Raw genomic sequence first — 25,732 nt, forward strand, 5'->3', positions numbered from 1 at the left:
TCCAGACCACCTAATGCAAACTTTCATTTCTCAGCAAAATGAAGCAGAGGATATTACAAAAGACTCAGCGATGTCAAATCCAGCCACCAGTTAGATCTTCCAATTTTCAGTACAACATTTCCTGCCAGATGTGGCTCAATGTGGCTTAAAGAAGCAATTGTTTAATTCTCATGTGGAGAACTATTGTTCTGGAAGAATGAGGGCATTATAGGATTAATCTCCAAGTAGTAAGAAGAAAAGCTAGGTTTACAAACTCTGTATGACTCTGTATGTGCCAGTGAGTAGCTGGAAGTAAGCGTTCTATTGGAAGATAGGATTTTGTTCCTCAGGAAACCAGCACACTCCTGGGACCCTGGGTTGAAGCCATTTGATGGGTGGATAGCATGAGAAAGGTCTGGCAACCAAAGTCACCCCATGCTGCTGATGCAGACGGCTGGCAGAGACAAGATAAAGTTCACACAGTCACTTGAGGCTTTAAAACCTAGTCTGCAAACGAAAAGTAGAGAAGAAAATTCTATTTCTAATCTACCAGTGAAAGATGTGCATTTCATTTTCAGATTATGAAAGTATCGAAGGAGAAAGGCTGTGCTGTCATGAGTGACAGTGCCTCGGCCGCCAGGACTCCAATCAGAGGCTCAGTGATAAGTGAGAGTGAGCCCAGACTACTGCCAACGCCATGGCCAGAGACCGAAGAACACACGGGGAGGGGTTTCCTAATTGTGGATGGTAAATAACCCTGCATACAAATCCTCCAAGCCACGATCTGGGTAGTGTATTAGAGCAAAGAAGTAACAAAGAAAACAGGCAGGTTGACATTGAGGAGAGAGGACCAAATCAGTTTCAATAGACTTGAGGCTCTGTGGACGTAGGGAAGGAGACGGTACAGAGCCCAACAGGATAGGAGACAAGGAAGGCGTTGGAGCTCTGCTCCTCACCAGAGCTCTCTAAATCTCAGTATCCACATTTTTTAAAAAATTTATTTATGTTTATTTATTTTATTTTTGGTTGCCTTGGGCTCGTGGGCTTTCTCTAGCTGCGGCAAGCGGGAGCTACTCTTTCTTGCGGTGCGCAGGCTTCTCATTGCGGTGGCTTCTCTTGTTGCACAGCACGGGATCTAGGCGCGGGCTTCAGTAGTTGTAGCTTGCAGGCTTAGCTGCTCCGCAGCGTGTGAGATCTTCCCAGACCAGGGCTCGAACTCGTGTCCCCTGCATTGGCAAGCGGATTCTTAACCACTGCGCCACCAGGGAAGCCCTCAGTATCCACATTTTTAATATGAGAATAAAATCACGTGTATTTTATAAAAACACTTCCTGGAAAATGGTCACGGCTAGAAATATCATGAGACTTCAATAAATGGCTTATATTTATAATTACTAACAGAAATAAATACAAGAATCTAATAAGAATATGTTTTATAACCTAATGCATTTTGGATCACTCATTTCTATCCCAAAGATTTAATCTATACCACCGTGGTCTCTAAGCTGTAGTTTATATTATGTTTGCCGCGAGTTGCTGTGACCAAATGTTACTGTTTTTAGTCCTATAGTTCCTGTAGTTTCTTGTTGCAGTGTTACAAACTAATGTTTCCCAAAAGTAATTTTTGTATGAATAAACAAATAAAAGTGAGAAGCACTCCTATGAAGCCCTTATTAAATATTAAAGGATAAACAGTTCTAATTTAAAAATAAAAGAATTATAATTTTAAGTGCAAATTTGACTAATTGTGCTTTTCAAAAGCTACTGTCAAATAGTTTTCACAACAGTTAAGTCTTAAGTTATGATAAAAATATTCCCTGTGAAATCACACCTGACAAAATGAACCCTAATAAAGTATAATATCTCCTATCTAAACACATTCTTAAATAATTATTTCAATTTAAAATAAAGAAATTATCAGATTGGGTTGGAATTTGTCAGTTGGTTATCTCTCCATGAAGCACCGCTAAGTTTTTTAAACCTCCATCAGCGAGTGAGAACACCACCTTGGCAGAATCTTAGCAGTTATCAGAAGCAGGAGTTGTGGGAACATATTTACAAGATTAGGGGTCTGAACTCCAATGGTTTAAGGTGGATTTTCAAGATGGGAATCTGACTGGGTTTGGGCAAAACTCATGACATAATAGTTTTGATTTTGTGCTACAAAGGCAACTCAGTAGAGAAAAGATCGTCTGTTCAACAAATAGTCCTGGAGCAATTTGATCCTTGTGTAAACAAAAAATAAATTTTCATTCATATCTCACACTTTATACCAAAGTTAGCTCAAAATGGATTGTAGACCTAATTGTAAAACCTAAAATTATACAACTTTTACAAGAAAACATAGGAGAAAATCTTTGTGACCTTGGGTTAGGCAAATATTTTTTTGATATGACACTAAAATCACAATACATAAAACAAAAAAATCAATCAACTGGACTTCATCATGATAAAAATGTCTGCTCTTTGAAAAAAGCATTCACAGTGAAGAAAATCGAAATAGGAGCCATGGACTGGAGAAAATACTTGTAAGTAACATATTTGATAAAGAACTTGTATCTATAAAGAACATAATAAAGAACTCTTAAAACCCAATAATAAGATTTGAACAAACCAAGAAGAGATTGAATTAGTGATCAAAAATATCCCAACAAAAAAGTCCAGAACCAGATGACTTCACTGGTAAATTCTACCAAACATTCAAAGAAGAATTAATACCAATCCTTTTCAAAATTTTCCAAAAAATGAAGTGGAAACACTTTGAAACTCAGTTTAGGAGGCCAGCATTACCCTGATACCAAAACCAGAAAAGGATGCCAAAAAAAAAAAATCAATAAATGGCTCATATAATTACTAATAAAAATAAATACAAGAATCTAATAAGAACATGTTTTATAACCTAATCATTTTGGATCACCTATTTCTTTCCCAAAGATTTAATCCCTGATGAACAGTAAATATAGATGCAAAAATCCTCAACAAGACATTAGCAAACAAGATTCTACAGTAATTAACAGAATCACATACCTGAGCAACTGGGATTTATGCTAGGGATGCAAGGATTGTTCAATATCCACAAATCAATCAATGTGACACACTGCATTAACAAATTGAAGGATAAAAATCATATGACCATCTCAATAGACGCAGAAAAAAAGCACTTGACACAATTCAACATTCATTTAAGAAAAACTCTCAACAAAATGGGCATAGAGGGACCATACCTCAACATAATAAAGGGCTTATATAACAAGTCCACAGCTAACATCATACACCATGGTGGAAAGCTGAAAGATTTTCCTTTGAGATCAGGATCAAGACAAGGATGCCCACACTTTTATTAACCAAGGAGGTGAAAGACCTGTACACTGAAAACTATGACATTAATGAAAGAAGTTGAAGAGGAAACAAAGAAAAAGATATTTTGTGCTCATGGGTTGGGAAAATTAATATTGTTAAAATGTCCATACTACTCAAAGCAATCTACAGGTTCAGTGCAATCCTCATCAAAATTTCAATGGTATTTTTCACATACATAGAACCAAAAATTCTAAAATTTGTATGGAATCACAAAAGACCCCAAATAGCCAAACCAGTCTTGAGATAGAAGAACAAAGCTGGAGGCATCATGCTCCCTGATTTCAAATTATATTACAAAGCTATAGTAATCAAAACTATGATATACATTGGTATTAAAAAAAAGATACATTGATTAATGGAACAAAATAGAGAGACCAGGAATAAACCCACATGTATATGGTAAATTAATTTGTAACAAAGGAGCCAAGAATATACAATGGGGAAAGGACAGTCTTTTTAAGAAATGGTGCTGGGGAAACTGGACAACCACACGGAAAAGAATAAAACAAGACCAGTGTCTTCCGCCATACACAGAAATTAACACAAAATAGATTAAAGACTTGAATGTAAGCCCTGAAACCAGGCTTCCATAAAACTCCCAGATGAAAACATAAAAAAAATCCTTCTTCACAAGGATCTTGGCAATGATTTTTTTGGATATGACACCTAAAGCACAAGCAACAAAATAAAAAACAAACAAGTGAGTCTATATCAAATTAAAAAGCTTCTGAGCACCAAAGGAAATAATAAACAAAATGAAAAGGCAACCTATGGAATGGGAAAAAATATTTGCGAACCACACATTTGATTAGGAGTTAATATCCAAAATATGTAAGGAACTCATGCAACTGAATAGCAGAAAAGTCAAATAATCCAATTAAAAAATGAACAAAGAATCTGAAAAGACATTTTTCCAAAGAAGGTATTCAAATGGCCAACAGGTAGCACATGAAAGATGCTCAATATCACTAATTACTGGGAAATGGGAATCAAAACCACAAGGAGATATCACTTTACACCTGTTAGTATGGCTATCACCAAAAACATAAGAGATAAGCATTGGCAAGAATGTGGAATAAAGGGAACCCCTCTGCACTCTTGGTGGGAAAGTAAATTGGTATAGCCATTGTGAAAAGCAGTATGAGGTTACTCAAAAAATTAAAACTGGAACTCCCATGGGATCCAGCAATTCCACTTCTGGGTTTTTAGACAAAGAAAATAAAAACAATAACTCGAAAAGATATATGCACCCCCATGTTCATTGCAGCATTATTTACTATAGCCAAGATATGGAAACAAAGTGTCCACTGATGAATGAATGTATAAAAAAATGTATATATACACAATGAAATATTTTTTTTTTTTTTTTTTTTTTTTTTAGTAAAATAATTTATTTATTTATTTATGGCTGTGCTGGGTCTTCGTTTCTGTGCGAGGGCTTTCTCTAGTTGTGGCGAGCGGGGGCCACTCTTCATCGCGATGCGCGGGCCTCTCACTATCGCGGCATCTCTTGTTGCGGAGCACAGGCTCCAGACGCACAGGCTCAGTAATTGTGGCTCACGGACCCAGCCGCTCCACGGCATGTGGGATCCTCCCAGACCAGGGCTCGAACACGTGTCCCCTGCATTAGCAGGCAGACTCTCAACCACTGCGCCACCAGGGAAGCCCTACACAATGAAATATTATTCAGTCATAAAAAAAGAAAGAAATCTTGACATTTGAGATAACATGGATGGACCTTGAGGGCATTATGTTAAGAAAAATATGTCAGATAGAGAAAGACAAATACCATATGATCTTACCTATATGTGGAATCTAAGGAAAACAGAAACAAACAAATACACAAAACAAGGTTATAGATTTAGAGAACAAATTAGTGGTTGCCAGAGGTGGGGGATGGTGGTATGCATGAAATAGGTAAAGGGGATCAAAAGGTACAAACTTGCAGTTATAAAATAAATAAGTCATTAGAATGTCAACTACAGCACTGAGACTATAGTTAATAATACTGTATAGCATATTTGAAAGTTGCTAAGAGTGTAAATCTTAAAAGTTGTCAATACAAGAAAAAACAATTTTGTAACTATGCATGGTGACGGATGTTAACTAGAATTATTGCAATGATCATTTTGCAATATATACAAATTTTGAATCATTATGTGTACACCTGAGACTAATATAATGTTGTGTGTCATTATACTTTAATTTTTTAAAATAATAATGCAAATTTAAAAACCCACCTTTTGAAAAAGTGGCCAAAAATTTTGAATAGACACTTTACCAAAGATATATGTAACACAATTTAGCACATAAAAAGCTATTCTATATGATAGTCATTAGGGAAATGCAAACAAAAGTCACAATGGTATTCTTCTACACACCTGTTAGATGGCTAAAATTAAAAAGATTAATGACAGCAAATGTTTTATTTATAATGCCTAACCTGGAAACAACACAAATATTTATCAGTAAGGGAAAGGATAAACAAATTGTGGTAAATCCATATAGTAGGATAGTCGATAATAAAAATAAATACATTATAGATAAGTGCAAGAATGTGGATTAATTACATGATAATTATGCAGTGGAAGAAACCAGGCAAAAAACAATATATACTGTACGACTCTATTTATATAAAATTCTCTATGCAAATTAACCTGATGTCTAATGGCATCATGTCTAATGGTCAGTTGATGGGAAGAGCAAAGAGGGGTGGGAGGGCAAGTTTATAAAGGAACAATAAAAATCTTTGGGGAGGGCTTCCCTGGTGGTGCAGTGGTTGAGGGTCTGCCTGCCAATGCAGGGAACATGGGTTCGAGCCCTGGTCTGGGAGGATCCCACATGCCGCGGAGCAACTGGGCCCGTGAGCCACAACTACTGAGCCTGCGCGTCTGGAGCCTGTGCTCCGCAACAAGAGAGGCCACGATAATAAGAGGCCCGCGCACCGCGATGAAGAGTGGCCCCCACTTGCCGCAACTGGAGAAAGCCCTCGCACAGAAACGAAGACCCAACACAGCCAAAAATAAATAAATTAAAAAAAAAAAAGCCACCTCAAAATATGCCACTTTGGCATAAATATGGTTTTGAGCTGAAAGCAACTGAAAATCAGCAGATGCAGGAAGAAATCTTCCCTCCCCTTTTCTCCCTAAAAGCAGGGCATGAATTTTCCCTGAGACCGGGGCCCCCCTCTCCCGAACCAGGAAAAAGAGAGTGACTCTTGTCACCAAAGGTGGAGAATGGGCACTGAGGTGAGTCTACAGAAACAAACCTTATGAAAATAGCGCTTATCTCCCATCAGGTTCCCCATATATTTCCTACTCACTTTCCTCCAAACCCCCTTTCCTTTCTTAAAAATGGAATCTAAGCCCCCAAGTCTAACTACTTCTTTGAGTTTCACTTCCTTCCTGTTGGACTCTTTCATACAGAAAATATTAATTAAAATAATTTATGTTTTTTCTTCCATTATTCTGTCATTTGTCAGTTTACTTTGCAGGCCCCTACGAATAAACCTAAGAGGGTAGAGGAAAGAAATTTCCTCTCAGACATCAGCAATGAAGGGGAAAAAATGTTTTAGTGGTGACATGGGAATGAACTTTGGAGTTGGTCAAATCATCACAATGGTCACATCAGTCATCTATGCTGAGCAACCCTCCCTTGGTATTCTTGTCCTGCCTCTATTTCTCATGGTATCTGGTAGCAGCACTGCAGTGCCCAGCAATGTCATGAGCTCTCTCCAAGGTGAGGCCTATATGCAGATATTCTTTTATAAACTATTTCCAGAATCTTGTTCAAGGTAAAACCATACAATTCATGTTCTAAGTTCGAAGGCAGCTCAGCTCACAAAGAAGACCTTTGAGAAAGCACAACATGCTTACGGGTCTCTGGCATGGTATCAATGTCAGCCTCTAGACTGTGTCAAAAGCAATTCTGCACTCCCTCGTATTGACCAAACATGGGTAAAATACCTATTCTGGCGCTTCCTTCTCTCTGATGATGTAGCTACCTGGGAGCCTGTAAGAACTCACTAATACTATGCTTTCTAAGAGCAATTTCTGCTCTCACTCAAAATTGTATAGTTTTTCTTTAATCATGTGGATAGCTTCAAGATTAGTTTTTTGGTTTTTGGTATTTTTTACAATGGGATAACTTAATACTATATCTGAGAATACCCTTCCCAGTAATTCTAGTCTCCTTGACATCAGTAAGATACGGAAGAGAAAAACCTTTGTAAAATGGTGTTAAGGAAAATTATCCAAAAGCCTGAAAAAAACTAAAGGGACTTTTGCCTGTTCTTTCTTAGTTATGCTAGGGTTTGATTATCAGGCCTGCCTGCGGATTATCTGAATCTCTAGGCATGTACCTTTGCATCTTTGTTTAACTTGTTATTTACTATTGATAAAGGTATGCTGTAATTCTGAAGGAGTTGATGTTAATTTGTACCTTGATTTCTGTCAGATAGCAATACAAATAATGTCTGTTCAGTAGGGATGCAAATCATTCCTTTCTGATGGAAAATACAATTTCCAAAATTCAGAATGTTAGCTGATTTTCCCTACAGAACATTAGCTATTTTTTATCTAAAATCAGTAATCCTATTTAAGAATTCTTCCAGCTACTCTAAAAGCTTCTACCCCATTTAGTTGTCTTGAATCAGCACTACCATCATGCCAGTTCTCTTATTAATGGGTTCATTAAATCTGTGCCATATACTCATTTTACATTTGCATGAGAGTCATGAGTTTAATTTATGAAAATGATACTTGGACAAGGAGCAATTGTGAGTAGCACAATGTGCACCAGTCAACAAACCATGGGCACACAAAGTAAGGGCTACCTGCATGGACATACACACCAAAACACCGGTCACTTTCAAACAGTATCTCTGCTATCTTTTCCCTGCTTTTATTTGGGTTCATAAGAGCTCAGATTTCCCAATATCTAGTAGATATGTTAAGTTTCTCTGTTAAAAATATATAGGCTTATATTTGTTTTAAGCTCATATATTATTTTTAATCAAAATTTTGGACTCTGCCCTTTTCCATAGGATAGTTAGTGCCTAGTGATTTGAGGGTGGGTCTGATAACAGGCTCCTATCCAAAGCTGAGATTTATTCTGGAAAGTTTAAGCCTGCAGCTCCATACTGTAGGTGTCCTTACACCTACAACACTGAGGTGTCCTTACTCACCACCACCTCCCTGCCCTGCTTGTTCCCGCTGTCTGCCTGCAGAGAACCTGGGGAGAACCTCCACCACTGCCCCACTCTTCCTTCTTTTTGGTCTTCCCCCTTACTTGGGGAGATTGCTTGTACACTTCTGCTTTTCCTTCTCCCTTCCCTTTGCCCCTCTTTTACCAAGTCTAATCATACTCCTTTGATGGGACTATTTCCCTTGCAATCAACTTCATTGCAATTGTTTTGATTAGTGGTTATTGGCACCATTCCCCTATCAAAAAGAACTAATCAAACACCTGACCTGGTGGGTGGGGATCAATTCCACTATGATGAGCAAAGGAGAGCTGAGAGGACACTGATTTCATAAATGTACTCGTGAATGTTTTAGTTATAAAGAGTTTTGTGTCCCTATACCGTTTAGTAATTGTAGGCCTGTGAAACTGAATTTTCAATTAACAAAAACTCTGCATTGTTCAATTCAAAGGATATGTTCTACTTACTATTTTGTACCAGAACAAATGTTGAACTGGCACCAAAGATGAATGACACATCCTACCAGCCCTCAACGAGGTCACAGTCCAATGGAGTTGATAGGCATGTACATATAACATGCAAGATTTCTTTTATAAATATTGCAGAGGTATAAACCAGGTGAAATTAAGGCATAATTAGGGAGAAACACATGATTTAAGAATCTCAAAAGGCTTACCGGGGGCATTACATTTTATTTTATGATTATTTTATTTTAATGAAGTCCTGTTGCATTTTATATTGAGTTCTATGATCCATTTAATGTATATGAAAAGTCTAAGGTCTTTGTCTAGATTCACTTTTTTTTTTTTTGCATGTAGCTGTCCAGTTGTTCCACCACCAAAATTACACACGGAGAAACAGACAATCTCAATAGGCCTGTATCTATTAAAGGATTTGAAACTATAATTAATAACCTGCCAAAAAGAAAGCACTAGGGCCAGATTGGTTCACTGGTGAATTTTAACAAATATTTTAGGGAAAATGTATGCTTATTCTCTAAAAATAGAACTAGAATGAATACTTTCTAACTCATTCTATGAAACCAGCATTATCCTAACACCAAAAGCATACAAAGCATTACCAAAAAAAGGAAAAATTCAGACAAATGAATATAGTTGCAAAAATCCTGAACAAAATATTAGTCAATCAAATCCAACTATGTATGAACAGAATTATACACCATGGGCAAGTGGGATTTATTCCAGGTATACAAGGCTGGTTCAACATAAGAAAACCAACTAGTGTAATTCATCATATAAACAGGTTAAAGAAGAAAAACTAGATGGTCCTATTAATAGATACAGAAAAAGCATTTGACAAATCCAGCATTCATTCATGACAAAAACGTTCAGTAAACTAGAAATAGAAGGGAACTATTGCAACTTAATAATGAGAATTTACAAAACACCTACAGCTAATATAATATTTACTAGTGAGAAACTAGATGCTTTCTCAGTAAGATTAAGAACAAGGCAAGGGGGCTTCCCTGGTGGCGCAGTGGTTGAGAATCTGCCTGCTAATGCAGGGGACACGGGCTCGAGCCCTGGTCTGGGAAGATCCCACATGCCGCGGAGCAGCCAGGCCCGTGAGCCACAACTACTGAGCCTGCGCGCCTGGAGCCTGTGCTCCGCAACAAGAGAGGCAACGATAGCGAGGGGCCCATGCACCGCGATGAAGAGTGGCCCCCGCTGGCCGCAACTGGAGAAAGCCCTCGCACAGAAACGAAGACCCAACACAGCCAAAAATAAATAAATAAATAAATAAATAAAAAAGAACAAGGGAAGGATATCGCCTCTTAACACATTTTTTCAACCTTGTCCTAGAATTCACAGCTGATATAATTAGACAAAAAAAGGAAATTAAAAGTATATAAATTGGAAAGGAAGAAATAAAACTGTTTTTGTAGATGACATGATCATCTATGTAGGAAATCTCACGGAATCAACAAAAACTTTGAGAACTAATAAGCAATTATAGCAAGGTTGCAGGATACATTTTTCACATATACAAATTAATTGCTTCCCTGTACACCAGCAATGTACAACTGGGTTTTGAAATTAAAAACACAATATCATTTACATTAACACCCAAAAATGAAATACTTAGGTATAAGTCGAAGAAAATATGTGTAATATCTATATGAGGAAAAACTACAAACCTGTGATGAAAGAAATCAAATAATTTAAATAAATGGAGAGATACTACATGTTCATGTATAGGATGATCAAAATTGTTAAGATGTCAGTTCTTCCCAACTTGATCTACAGATTTAATTAATCCCAATCAAAATCCCAAGTGATCTTGTGGATATTGACAAACGGATTCTAAGGTTTGTCAAAACCCAGAATGGCTGACACAGTGTTGAAGGGAGAGAACAAAGTTGGAGGATTAACATTACCCAAAATCAAGACTTACTATAAAGTTAACAGTAATCAAGACAGTGTGGTATGGGCAAAAGAATAGACAAATAGATCAATGGAACTGAATAGAAAGCCCAGAAACAGACCAAGACATATACAGTCAACTGATTTTGACAAAGGAACAGAGGCAATATGATGAACAAAGATAGTCTTTTCAACAAACAATGTTGGAATAACTAGACATCCACATGCAAAAAAAAAAAAAAACAAGTGAATTTAGAAACAAACCTTACACCTTTCACGAACATTAAGTGAAAATAGAGCACAGACCTAAATATAAAACACAAAGCTCTAAAACTTCTGGAAGATAACATGGAAGAAACTCTTCCAACTCTACAACACTCTGGAAGAGGCAAAACTATGGAAACACTAAAAAGATTAGGGGTTGCCAGGAATTAGGGACAAGAGAGGAATGATGAACAGGTAGATTACAAGAATTTTTAGGGCAGTGAAACTACTATGTATGAGATTGTAATGGTCAATACATGTCATTATACATTTATCCAAACCTATAGAACGTACAACACAAATAGTGAACTCTAATGTAAAACTTAATTAACAACAATATATCAGTATTGGTTCATCAATTGTAAAAATGTACCACTAATGCAAGATGTTAATAATTGGGGAAAAGGGAATGGGGCGTTGGCAGGAGAATCGAATAAATGGAATCTCTATATCTGCTTAATATTTCTGTAAACCAAACACTGCTCAAAAAAAAGTTTCTAATTAAAGAAATAGTGGCAGAGAGAGTTGTAGATTTGTAGCAAGGTGCTGATTCATGAAGGTTTTAGAGATTTAACAAAAATGCAGTAAGTGATTGCTTAGGGCTAGGAGGCTTGTGGGGATAGTAGGGTGATAGGTATGGGATTTCTTCTTGAGGTGACAAAAATGTTTTAAAATTAACCGTCGTGATCACTGCACATATCTGTGAATATACTAAAAACGACTGAATTTTACACTCTAAATGGATGAGTTATAATCATATGTGAATTATATCTTAATAAATCTGGCTAAAAAATTAAATGGCCTAGATCTGTGTTATTAAATTAAATAAACAGCACTTAATAGTTTTTCTATAGCTGAAGTGTATGCTGTAAGGTTCTAACATATGACTTCTTCCCAGGAAGTCAATAATGTTTAAAAGTATAAAATTTCAGAGTTAATATCAATTTTTTACAGAATTCAATGACAAGAGAATCACAGATGCAAGGGCCAAGAGCCATTAAAATAGTTTCCTTCCAGATCACGGACTAATGAATACGATTTCCAAATGTCAATATTGATGACATGGAAAAGTATACACTATTCATTTGGAGTGAAGCTGTCAGCATTTCTTTTTGAATGAAAACGATGACCAAACCCTCTTCCCCAAACACACACGTACAAATGCCGAAGAGTGCATCCTCCTTCGTGAAGCTACCAACTCAGCAGCCTTCAATGAAGGGCATACAAAAGATGGAGCGCACTACAAATATCCATTGTTGCCACCACCTCAGTAACAGAGGAGTGGCTTTATCATCGGAAGTAATCGAAAGAAAGAAAGAACAGATGGACGTCTGGTTTATGGGGACTCACACAGAAAGCGTCACCAGAGGTGGACGGCTTGCCCCGGATAGAAATTAGGTGTTAGAAAGAGGGAACATGAGAGCAACAGAGAGGAAGACGGTTTGGAGAAGGGATGCTCAATTATTTTATTCGGTTGTTTTATTTTGTGATATATGTCTGACAAACCGATTGCATAGAATTGCATTCTCTTACTGAGTGAAACTAATGAGTGTAATTATTTTAAATTGAGGCTATCTTATAAAAAAGCTGAAGAACTCGGGGGCTTCCCTGGTGGCACAGTGGTTGACACTCTGCCTGCTAATGCAGGGGACACGGGTTCGAGCCCTGGTCTGGGAAGATCCCACATGCCGCGGAGCAACTAGGCCCCTGAGCCACAATTACTGAGCCTGCGCCTCTGGAGCCTGTGCTCCGCAACAAGAGAGGCCGCGACGGTGAGAGGCCCGCGCACCGCGATGAAGAGGGGCCCCGGCTCGCCGCAACTAGAGTAAGCCCTCGCACAGAAACGAAGAACCAACACAGCCAAAAATAAATAAATAAATTAATTAATTAAAAAAAAAAAAAAAAAGAAAACCCCAAACATGATAAATATCAATACAAAGAAAACCAAGCCTGGGCACATCATACTCAGATTACTGATGAGTAAAGATAAGGAGAAAATCTTTAAAATATCCAGAAAATAAAAGACACAACACATACAGAGGAACAAAAAAAAAAAAAAAGGCTGAAGAACTAAAACCAAAAAAAATGATTTCTTTTGATTCTTTTAAAATATCCTATGAAAAGCTAGCTTTTAATAGGGACTTTAGATCGCTGTTATTTGGGGTATTTTGTACACTCTCTTCTATAGTTTCTAATTCACCTCTGTTTCATCAAGTGAAAAATCACATTTCATTGTACTTGTACTCCATTTGTTCTCCATATAACATCTTCCCACCCTTGTTTTAGTATTATCTAAGATCTTGGGAGATTTCAATCAAAAACATGTGGATGATTTTGGACTCTAAGCTTGGAGCATCCGCCAATTATGTTTGAATTCACGAGACTGAAATAGCTATTGGCAATAGTGTAACCAAGAGAGGAGATCCCTTCTTACACCGCACACATGTACATTTCACATGAGTGCCTTTACTGTAGCTTTATGACAAAGATGTTTAACCACCTGGCAATTAAAAAACAAAACAAAACACTTTGGTGCTCTAAATTCTTGTCATATTCTTCAAACTTACTGTCCTAAAAATATTTGTATAAACAACTGAATTTCAAAGGCATATTTTTAAAAGCTTTCTTATTATATATGCATATAGATCAACTTCTTAAACACTGTAAGCAGTAAGATGGAAGAATTTCTGCATCTAAGTGCATGCTTCTTTTCTTAGACATATTTGCACAATCATTGCAGGCTCCAATTGATGGTGCTCCTGAATGCAAGTTCCCTATAAGGTAAAATTCAGTTTCCTGTACTTCATTCCTATAATCTATAAATATTGAAATGATGTAACTAGAAGGTAAGTTCATTTAAAAATTTAACTAAATTATTTTTGTAGCAGATTGAATATTGTTTATTAGCATATATATTTTAAGGCACTGACTTACATAGGAATGATTCCCGGGGTGAAAACATGTATGTGATGTTTTAGAGAATAAAACAAAATTATTTTTATAACATATGTATATATATATATATATAAATGCATATATTAGCCAATATCCATTTGTAAACCTTTATTCTATTCAAACTTAATACTCCACTTCCAAAAAGATATGTCCATGTAAAGTTGATAAAGTTCACCTCTTAAAATATGTCTATGTTTAAAAGAAATAAAGGTGCACTATACACCAAATTCTGTTATTTAAATTTGTATTTCATATATAAATTGGACTACACTGCATTATGTAATACTCCATAGGTACTGAATAACTAATAAAAACTAAAAATAGTATTTATCTAGATGATATTATTGACCAGAAGGTATGTCCTGGATTATTATAAATATTTCAAGAGGAGAAGGATTATCTATAAAACCTTTTTCATCTGAAGTCCTGGGTCTTATGATATAGATAGAACTTTATCTAAACATGTAGAGTTTCCTGATTTCCTTTGAAGAAATCAGTAAGAAACTCTTTGAAAAGAAGAAAAAAACAAAACAAAACAACAAAAGCAAGGGGCGCTCAAAGTCAGCTTGAAACAATAAACCTCGGCGGCAAGTCCCCAACTCCTGGGCGCCCGTTCAGGGCCCCAGCGGTGACCTGTGCTCACATCAGCGGAGGCGCCAGCAGAGCCGAGCCCGGGACGCCAGCCCACCGCTCGGACCTCACAAACCAGACGGCTTCGTCTAACGCTGGGAAACTGCGGAATCTCTCAGCAGCGCTGAGCGGGGCGGCAAGGAGACGAACTCAGGCTTCACACCAGGGAGCTCCGAGAGGAGGGACTAAACGCGCGACTGCGACAGCTCAGGCCGAGAGCCCGGAGGAAAGCTGTCCCCCAGGGAGCCCCCTCCCCTCCCGGCAGGACCCCGCCGCTCCGGCGTCTCTTTACCTTGGATTTCCCGGTCCCAGGAGCGGCCGGCGAGGCCACCCCGTCGTGAACAGGCTCCTGCAAAACACAACGAAAGCCAGCCGGTCACATGCGGCTGTGCGGACCCGGCGGGCGGGGAGGGCAGGCGGGGAGGGGCGGTGGTCCCTCGGCCCCCGGGATCACGCGTTACCTCCATGGCCACCCGCTGCCCGCACTTCCGCCCGCCGCCTCCCACGGAGCCCCGCCGCGGTCAAAGGTCGCGCTTCTCTGCCGGCCCCGCCCCCGCGTCTCCAAGGCCGCGGCCCGGCGGCGCTTTCGCTTCCGCCTCGGGAGGTGGCTACCCGCGCGCTCCGCCATGCCCCCGGGCCGGCCCGCGATGGGGCGGGGCGTGGAGGGGCGGGCCCGTGGGCGGGGCCCGGCGCGCCACCAGGGCAGTGGGGGGCCCGGCCCCTCCTGGGAGGGTCAGGCGTTGTGGGACTGCGCGCGCTCAGGCGGCCGCCCTAGTCTCCTGTCCCCTCACCTGTCCCCTTAGCTGTCCCATCTCCTGTTCCCTCTCCTGTCCCTCACCTGTCCTATCTCCTGTCCTCCTGTGCCCTCAGCTGTCCCCTCAGCCCCCCTCAGTTCCCCCAGAGGCCCTTAGCCTCGGAACGGGCGCGTGGCTGTGCCCTGCGGCTGCAGGAGGCCGAGGGGACGAGGCGCAGCTGTTCCTGAGGCGAGTGGGTGACCGCAGAGCGGGAGCGCTGTCCCGCCTGGCAGCCTGGACGCCGGCCCTCCTCCTGGACGGTGAGTAGTCCCGGCGCCCAGCCCCGCTCCGGGTGGACGGGCGGGTTGGGGACCTGTGCTGACACTGCCTTTCGTGGCCGGTAGCTCTTTCTTTGAGCGGGACTGAGGAAACAGGCCCGAGTGGGGGGACGCTGGCCGGGGGAGGGAGGCGGCCTGGGGGCCCCCGCCCGGTGGGGACGGGCGGCGCCAGGATGGTCCGGGGCGAAGACGTGCTGCCGCAGCCGGTGCCTCCCCTCCGCTCCGTGAGCCACCAGCCTGGCACTGGCTGTCACTTGTCACGCCCTGACGCAGGTTGTGGGATGAAGTTTGCCAGTTTGGGGAAAGGATCCCCCTGCAGTGAGCTGGCTTCGGAAAATGCCCGTAAATCTGGACACTGGGCGGGGTTGTAAAATGAGTGACTTTCCTCGGGACTAGAGAAATAGTCTCAGACAGCTCTTTGGAAAAATCACGAGTAATTCGTGAAAGCCACCAAAGTTCTCAATGTTTACATGGCAGTGAATACCGTTAAGGAAGAGTGACTAAATGCGTTGGCAGGTCGTGTTGGTGAAACTCGAGACTTTGAGCACCTTTTGGAGAAAAAGAGGACTTTCTGTTGCCCTCTCTCCATCTAGTCCGTTGCCTTGTATATATATTCATGCATTGCACTGCATGAAGACTTAATTGAATCTATGAATTAATTGATACAGAAACCAATCAGCAGGACAGAACCTAAGATCACTGGTCATTTTCTTCTGGGTTTTGAGGCAACTTAGAACTGAGACTACAGGGATTTTGTTGTATCTATTAACATCAAGGACGTTATAGCATTTGTTTTTTCCCTTCCAGTATGGGATCCAGGCTAGAATCAGGTTTTGCATTTAATTGTCACATCTGCTTAGGCTTCTTTAATCTGGAACATTTCCACAGCCTTTCTTTGTCTTTTATAAAATGGACCGAAATTTTGACCAAAATTTTGGTCAAATTTTGGACATTTTTGACATTTTATAAAAGAAAACCAAAAAAAGCCCCCAAACAACCGAACTCACAGATACAGAGAAGAGATTGGTGTGGCAGAGGCAGGGTGTGGGAGTGGGCAAAATGGGTGAAGGGGGTCGAGAAGTACAAACTCTGATTTATGAAGCAAATAAGTCCGGGGGATGTTGTGCGCAGCATGGTGACTACAGTTAATAATACTCTACTGTATACTTGAAAGTTGCTAAGAGAGTCGATCTTAAAAGTTCTCATCACAAGAAAGAAATGATGGATATTTACTAGACTTATTGTGATGATCATTTCGCAATACATACAAATATCAAATCATTATATTGTACACCTGAAACTAATGTTATATGTCAATTATATCTCAAAAAAGGAATAAGAAATTTGGCAAAAAAAAAAAAAAGCAAGGGGCGAGTTAAAACAGTTTATGTTGCTCTTTGTTTTACTAGATCTTATTTAATTTAAAATCAACTTGAAATCTCTAGTAATATGTAATGTTTACTTAAGTAGAAGCAATTAGACAAATAGTGTTTTCAGTACAGATGTACCCAGCCACTCTGATAATTCATTTTAAAGACACCTTAAGATAATAGGCTGAGATTTCCAAATAGATTTAGTTACAGGAGGGCTGGCTAACAAAGTCACTTCTAAAAGTTTGTGCCCTGATATTACAAACACCAATATAAAATATTGCCTATTATCTTTAGATCTCAATTTTGCATTAAGTTTTGGATGTATAACTGTAAAAAGCAACTTTATAATTCAGTGGTATTTGGGGGCAAACTTAATAATATTTTTTCCAGAAAAAGATATAATGGAAGCAAAAAATCTCTATTCAATTGGAATTTTTAAATTTTAGTCACAAAATTAATAGAGGCACATAGTTTAAAAAGTCAAATAGCACTAAAATGTTTACTTTGAAAATTAGCTTTTCACAGAAGCTGTGGAACTTGGGCAAGTCATTTACCTGTCTGTGCTTCAGCTTCCTCATCTGTAAAATGGGGATAATAATATGTCAGATTCACAGAGGTGCTGTGAGGATTAAATGAATTAACGCATGTGAAAGACTTGGTACAATGCCTGGCCATAGCAGGATCTTTATAGATTCAACTATTATTATTACTGTTCCCACCCTCAGAAGTAATCGTCTCGATTCCCATAAAGAGTCTCTGTCTCTTTCAGAACAGAATTTTTCCTCCTACTCTCAATTAAATGTAAATCTGTTTGAGGGGAAGCACAGGATATGCATTCATATTTAGTTGAATTTAAAATTTCAAAATTTGGAACACATCTACCTGATTCCTTTTTCTCATCCTTCTTGATAGAATATGGAATGTTTGTTTTCCTGTTTATCTAATCCAAAATACTCAAAACACTTTCAAGGTCTGTAGAGAACAGACTTGTGGTTGCCATGTGGGGGGGTGGGGGGAAGTACTGGGAGTTTGGGATTAGCAGATGCAAACTAGTATATATAGGATGGATAACAACAAAGTGCTACCATATAGCACAGGGAACTATATTCAGTATCCTGTGATAAACTGTAATGGAAAAGAATATGAGAAAGAATGCATATATATATATATATGCGTATATATATATACATATACATATATATATATATATATATATATAAAACTGGATTACTGTGCTGTATAGCAGAAATTAACACAACACTGTAAAGTCAACTATACTTCAAGAAAATAAATTAAAACAAAAAACTCTTTCAGGGTCTGAATAATAATCATCTTTCAGAATTGAGCCTGAATTTACAGCTGGACTTACACATATATCTTTCTATCTCAAAATATATTTTATAGAGGTAAGTCATTGTCTCAGTTTTTGTCATTACTTATAAGCTTATGTTTTGATAGAGTTTATATGGAAATACCATGTGGCATAACTGCCTATTTCACACCCTAGGAGGTGGGAAGGGTATAAGGACTCATCATCGACCCAGATTCTCATCTGATTCAACTAATTGGCATTTCAGTCTCACAAGCAACATTTGAAATTTTTATTGCAAGGAACTAATGGGATGAAGAACAACACAAGTAATCCAATCAAATAAAGGCATCTGCTGGAGTGGGATCCCAGGGTCCCACCCCACAGCTTTTTATGGAGAATTTTGTTTTCATGGAAAGGCCAGAATTCCCTAGGGGTGGAGTTTCATGATCAGAAAGTAAAGAAAAACCTCTGTGTATTATTAATATCAACACACAAAATAATACAACTGCATTACACATTTCTCAATTTAGAATAAGGATAGCATGTATGAACATGTTTTGGGAAGGTTATTGAAATTCTCTAAATCACTTTGATATCCTTAAGTTTGTTAAGGCATTTATCAAAACTCCACAAGAACAGAACTCTTCTTTGTTGCTTGAGTCAATAAAAATCTGACTCAACTTCTATTTTAGGTCTCAGATTTTTAATAGAGTAAACCAGGATTTCCTTCGTAATGAAACTACAAGGCCTGCACTATACTGCAATTCAGTAAACTCTGAATTATAAATGCTAAAATTCCTCTTGACAGTAAGGAGTAGCATAATTCTTTGTTGGGAGCAACATTATTGGACAATTTTTCTTAAGAAACGGAGAATTTATTAAAGCATCTTATGGGCTCACAGAATCAATAAGAGGCTGAAGGACTGGGCTTGGGAAATAAGTAGAAACCAAATACCCCTGGATCAAGGGTGGGAGTGGGTGAGGGGACAGGACCATATTTGCCTTTTGGTTGGACCCTGCTGCCCCCTTTATTTTTGCCTGTTCAGGACCAACCAAGAGCTAACAATCCTCTTATTTTTAGTTTTTTTTGAGGAACCTCCCCTACTTCTGGGTATATAGTTAATGGAATTGAAATCAGGATCTCATTAAGATTTCTGCACTCCTACATTCACTGCAACAATATTATTCACAATAGCCAAGATGTGGAAGCAACCTAAATGTCCATCAACAGACGAATGGTTAAAAGATATGTGAGATATATATAATGGACTATTATTCAGTGTTAAAAAAGAAGGAAATCCTGCCATTTGTGACAACATGAATGAATGTGGAAAAATTATGCTAAGTGAAATAAGTCAGACACAGAAGGACAAATACTACATGATACCACTTACGTGAGGGATCTAAAATCGTCAAATCACAGAAGCACAGAGTAGAATGGTGGTTGGCAGGGGCTGAGGGGAGGGGGAAAAGAGAAGGTGTTAGTTAAAGGGAACAAAGTTCCAGTTATGCAAGATGAATAAGTCCTAGAGATCTTCTGTACAGAATAGTGCCTCTGGTTAGTAACACTGTACGTGCTCTTAAAAATTTGCTAAGGGGATAGATCTTACGTTGTGTTCTTATCCCAAAATAATAATAAGAAGAAGAAGAAGAAGAAGGAGAAGAAAAAGGGTGGAAGAAAAGAACAACAACCTGCTTAACACTGAGTGCAGGTCACAGCCCCACTCTCAGCTGCAGGTGAAGTGGTTTCCACAGTAGCAGGAAACACGCTGCCTCTCAATAGGAAATCACATCTGGGTTAATTCCGCAGAGTCAGGGGCGGGTGGGTGCTGGACAGTCGAAAAATAACAAGCACAGTTTCCCAGATTTACATCTATTCATGTACATGAAACAGGCTGGGACCTGGGAGCCTTTGCTGCAGTGCTTGCACCTGGACAAATGTCTCTTAGAGCAACAAAATGCAAAGAAACTATAAGGGACTAAAAATAACTGCGTGCATGCACAGTTGGGGCAAATTCTGGACAAAAGATACAGAAAGACCAAAAAAGCCCAACTGCCACTTCTGAAGAGCTAGAAGCAAAAACGGGGGTCGGGAGCAAAGGCTGGGTTCTGCGCATGCCCCCTGCACTCAGCACCACCAAAGGGGTGGGCAGACCACCTAAGCCACCCCTCCGGCCCAACCCCGGGACACACCACTACCTCCCCCCCATATAAGGAACCAGCTGCCCCCACCCCCACCCCCAGGAAGCGAGCAAGGGAACCTGTTGCTTGTTCTCGCTCCCCCTGCTGCAGCAGGGGTCCCAATAAAGCTTTGCCTGAATTCCTTGTCTGGTCTCTGATCAATTTCTATTGATTAAGGAGGCCAAGAACCCTGGTCAGTAACATACACACTTCAAATTCCAGAAATTGTAAGTCTTGCTGAACACAATTCTCTTTCAGATAAGGAAGGGTACCACCCACTCACCAAAGGCAGAAAACCTCAAGTCTCTGCATCCAGCCCCAATCCTAGGGTCTCTGGATGTTGTCTAATCCTCCTCTAAGATGGTCACAGGCACATCTACATCATCAGAAACCCACAGAGTAATGGTGAATGTAACCATCACTATAGTGGTCTGTATAAAATGGTCTGACAAGGGAAAGGAATGGGGGAGGAAAATGAGTTATGGAGCATGGAAGGAAACGTGTAGGCATGTGCTTCTGCATCATTCGTGATACTGTGACGTCCCTCAGCCACTCTCTGCTCCATGGTCACCTTGTTCTCAGCCAGCACCAGGCTCATTGGTGTCTTCACCTGGTGACATGATCCAGACCTTCATTTCTGAAGGAACTGAGACCTTCACAGCCCAGCCAATGTGGTGTTGTTGCCTCTTGAATTTTCATAAGATATAGATGTAGGGAGGCAGGACACAAGATCCCTTTGATCATCAGAAAGGATTTCTCCCACCCATCTCATAACACTTTTTTCCCAGCTTGCCTAGTGATCAGCAGAGCCCAGGATGCCAGGGGCAGCATCAGCTTTAATTCAGGGAGCCACTGTTGTGCCAGCTGGTGGACGCATCCCTCCTATGGGTCAGACCATCTCTAAGTAATCAGAGTCGTCACTTAGTGACAGGAAGAAAAGGGTTTGTAAGCAGGTCATTAAATGGTTCACAAGTGAAAGTGGAAGTGTTCACTAGTTCAGAAGAATAGTCAGGTCCTATAAAACAACGTGTCATAGAAATCGTCAAGATGTATATATACACACTACAATATATAAAATAGATAACCAATAAGAACTTACAGTATAGCACAGGGAACTCTACTCAATACTCTGTAATGACCTATATGGGAATAGAATCTAAAAAAGAGTGAATACATGTATATGTATGACTGATTCACTTTGCTGTACAGCAGAAAGTAACACAACGTTGTAAATCAATTATACTCCAATAAAAATTAATTAACAAAAATAAATGATACCAATCAAAAAAAAAAAAGAAAAAGATGTGACCCAGGGTACTGCTTCTGCCACTGAAGAGCTCTAGCTCAGCTGCCCTGGACCCATCCATATAGCTGGACAGGCCATTGCTCCTGCCTGCTGTGGTGCCCCCCTCCCCCAAGAACTCCACAACTGCAATCACAACAATAAAATCCGACTGCTTCTTAATCTTTTCCCCACTGTTTCACGACTCTCAGTCTTGGGTTGCAGGATCCCAGTGGCTGAGCCCAAGGTTCAGGCCCTCACACTGGCTGCCAGGGGCACCAAGAAGGGGAATCTGCTCCCTTCATTCATTGTCATTCTGAATGAGTTGATACACCTAATCGTTGTATTTTCATGTCTTCCCAGAAGAAAGCTGTCAAGGAACAGGCTATTGTAAACAAATTCTATTTAGAGTATAATTGAAGAACCAAATTAAAAAAAGAATCCTAAGCTTCAGTTAAATAAATAAATAATAAACACATACATACATATGTACATACATCAAAAGAAGAAGAGAACGTAACAGTTTATCCTCCAACTGACACATGAATACATTCCTTACTCTCAGCAGGTTCATAGAAGCAAACAGGGACCCCTGAGAGACTCAGGCCCTGTGCTCTCATTTTCCTTTTTAGTGCCGATGAAACAGACTCCAAAGTGCTCACATGGTTAATTATTGGCAGAACTAGACTGAAGATGCCACACTAAATATTGAGCTTCCTGGGAACACCATCCAAGCCTTACACATCCACCGCAAGTCACACGGTGCCTGTCACATAGTAAGCCCTAAATATTTTGTACTAACTGACCGAGTCCACACACTTTCCAATATATTAAGCTTTATGTACCTCCATTAATAAGCATTTCACAGTTAAGGATTGAATTTTAGACTTCCATTCCCCTCATCTCCTTAATTCCATGCTAACTGAAAGATAGCACCTTGAGAACACAGGAATTCTAGACATTCTGGTGATTCAAGTCATGTTGCAAAAGCAGAATTGTTGCAGGTTTTTTTCCTTCGTCAAATAATACTTGGCACAGAAAAAGCACACGGAGGCAGCACACTGCATTTTCCCCTGCCAGCAGCTCGCTCATGGAGCATCTACTCATGAAAACACAATTTTTAAAATTTATTTATTTATTTTATTGAAGTATAGTTGATTTACAATGTTGTGTTAGTTTTAGGTGTACAGCAAAGTGATTCAGTTATACATACATATATATATATATATATATGCACATATACATATATATGTTCTTTTGCAGATTTTTTCCCATATAGGTTATTACAAAATATTGAGTGTTTTCCCTGTGCTGTACAGCAGGTCCTTATGAAAACATTTTAATACCCAGATAGATAACCACTTATAGGTATTACGAGGATACCATTCAAAATAGGGAACAGTAAGTGACTCCTTCACATTAGGTCAGGCAGAGTTTTCTCATTTACTTTTTAAGTGGTTTTTATTGATTTTGTTTTGTTTTGTTCTGTTTTATTTTGCCTAAGAACTAGTGGGACAGAATCATTGAATGCGTAAGCTGAAAGGACTCTGGACCAGTCCTCTAATGGAACAGATGAAGAGAACTCACCCAGAGACCAAGGACCTGGCCAGCACTCCTATCCCAGGGCTTTATCACCACCACACATGGTCTCGGGGACCACGTTCATTGAATGCCTACCACTTGGTCTGTATCATATTTGATTTTACAGAGAAATAACAGTCACCTTTTCCTCCCTATTGCAGAAGGTATTCTTGTGACTTTGATAGTGAGAATGCATTTAAGGAACATTTTTAAAGCACATCTTTCCAAATGCGAATATGAATATGTGGATGTTTTTGGTCTTGTACATTCAATAATATGAAACTACAGTGACTGAAAGAGTATAACTAAAGTAGGAAAGAACACTCTCTTTTCTCCCTAAAAATGTGTCAGAATCATTGCGCTTATAAAAGCCTGGAATCCCAAAAGTCATTGATGAAAAATATGATTGGGATAGCTCCAATTAGATACTTTCTAAAATAGTTTTCTTTCCTCTTTCTCAAGTATTTTAAGCTACAGAGAAGCTCCTTAACTGTAATAGGGTTCATTGAAGACTGACTCTTCAGAGCTGAGCAGAGCCCAGGCTGCCCTCAAGCGCATGTGTGGGAGAGATGCTCTCAGTTCAAGGCAGGCTCTCTGTGCCCTGAAATCTGGCTAAAGCTGCACAGTGCTACGAAGACAACTTGTGAGGAAAGAGCGGGGAGTGTGCAGGAAAGCAACAGAGCCTGGCTCTCAGGGAAGATCACGGTACAGGGGCCAAATAGTCTGGGTTGGGCCTGGTCCCCAGTCCCCAGCAAACTTGGAAACACCACGAAATCACTTCAGAGTCTCTCAAACAATATGTCACTGTGAAGTCTTTAAATTCTATACCAGCTCTGTAACTCTATTTTCATCGCTTAATCCAGGGGTCCCCAACCCACTGTGCGAGGCCTGTTAGGAACCAGGGGGCACAGCAGGAGGTGAACAGTGGGTGAGAGAGAGAGAGAGAGAAGCTTCATCCGTTGCTCCACACTGCTTGCATTACCACCTGAATCACGCCCGCCACTGTAGCTCACATTACTGCCTAAACCATCCCCCCTGCTTCCGTGGAAAAAACTGTCTTCCACGAAACTGGTCCCTGGTGCCAAAAAAGTTGGGGACCGCTGGAATCGGTTTGCCACAATTTACCATGTAACCTCTTGTAATTCTCATTAGGTTTCAGCAGCTTTGGACTTGTCACTTACCTTGACATCGGAGCTCTACAAAATTGTCTAAATTAATGAAAAATTCCATAGAGCATGATATCACGTATCTTAAGAGACTGCCTTTCTGTTAATGTTATTCATTGGCTACTAGACTTATCTACCTGTGGTTAACCTATCTCAAAAGTTAGCAAATATTATTCAGCAGAAACGAATGTTTCTAATACAGTGTGTCAAAAATTACATGAAATTTTCCCCACGATATAGTCCCTAATACAATTTTTGCTTCTCTTATTATGTTACAAATGATAAAATGACTGCCTGAAAGTTGAAGTTGTCTTGAAGAGTTTAGCACCCTCAAAAAAACACTTCTATATAGACTTTTTCTTATTTGAACACATTACTTTTTTTAATGATTTCTTCTGAAATAAGTATAAACTGACAGGAAGTTGCAAAAATAGGACAGTAAAGCCCCAAGTAATCTTCATCCGGTTTTCCTAATTGGTTACATTTTATGTAACAATAGGGTACTATCAAAGCTGGGAAATTGACATTGCTACAAGGTATATGTGTGCCACATTATCACATGTGTTGCCACCACCAAGATCAAGATACATAACTGTTCCATCACCACAAAGATCTCCCTCCTGTTACCCCGATATATAGTCACACTTACCTTCCTCCCACCCTGGCCCCCATGCACCATCCCTAAAACTTGGCAACCACTTATCTGTCTCCTTCTTTGTCATCTTGAGAATGCTATATAAATGTATTCATATAATATGTGACCTTCAAACACCAACCTCAAATGTTGGCTTTTTTCACCCAGCATGTTTTTTGAGATCCATCCAAGTACTTGCATGTATCAGTAGTTAATCCTTTTTACTGTTAAGTAGTGTTTCATAGTATTAATGTACCACGGTTTGTTTAACCATTCACTTATTCTAGAACATTTTTATTGTTTCTAGTTTGGGACTATTACAAACAAAGCTGCTAGAAACAATCATGTAGAGATAT

General features: G+C 39.6%; 1 protein-coding gene and 2 long non-coding RNA genes across 8 annotated transcripts in view; 1 reads left to right on the plus strand and 2 right to left on the minus strand.

Annotated features, from left to right (window-relative positions):
- LOC132366923 (contactin-associated protein-like 3) overlaps positions 1-25,732 on the minus strand; it is a 164,108-nt gene that overhangs the window by 108,297 nt on the left and 30,079 nt on the right. For all 6 annotated transcript variants that reach the window (XR_009503605.1, XM_059924372.1, XM_059924373.1 and 3 more), the window contains exon 2: positions 15,068-15,124. Coding sequence is in view for 5 of the 6 variants with exons in the window: in XM_059924372.1 (XP_059780355.1) it covers positions 15,068-15,124 (57 nt within the window). In the remaining variant the exon portion in view is untranslated. The remainder of the gene's footprint in view (positions 1-15,067; positions 15,125-25,732) is intronic.
- Positions 964-3,070, minus strand: LOC132366926 (uncharacterized). The gene is made up of 2 exons (XR_009503607.1): positions 3,007-3,070; positions 964-1,205 (listed from the first exon to the last, which is right to left on the minus strand). It is a non-coding gene; the product is annotated as an uncharacterized LOC132366926 (long non-coding RNA).
- On the plus strand, positions 15,425-23,739 carry LOC132366925 (uncharacterized). Its single transcript, XR_009503606.1, has 2 exons — positions 15,425-15,829; positions 23,500-23,739. It is a non-coding gene; the product is annotated as an uncharacterized LOC132366925 (long non-coding RNA).

This window comes from Balaenoptera ricei, chromosome 6 (assembly GCF_028023285.1).
Source record: "Balaenoptera ricei isolate mBalRic1 chromosome 6, mBalRic1.hap2, whole genome shotgun sequence".
NCBI classification, from domain to species: Eukaryota; Metazoa; Chordata; class Mammalia; order Artiodactyla; family Balaenopteridae; genus Balaenoptera; species Balaenoptera ricei.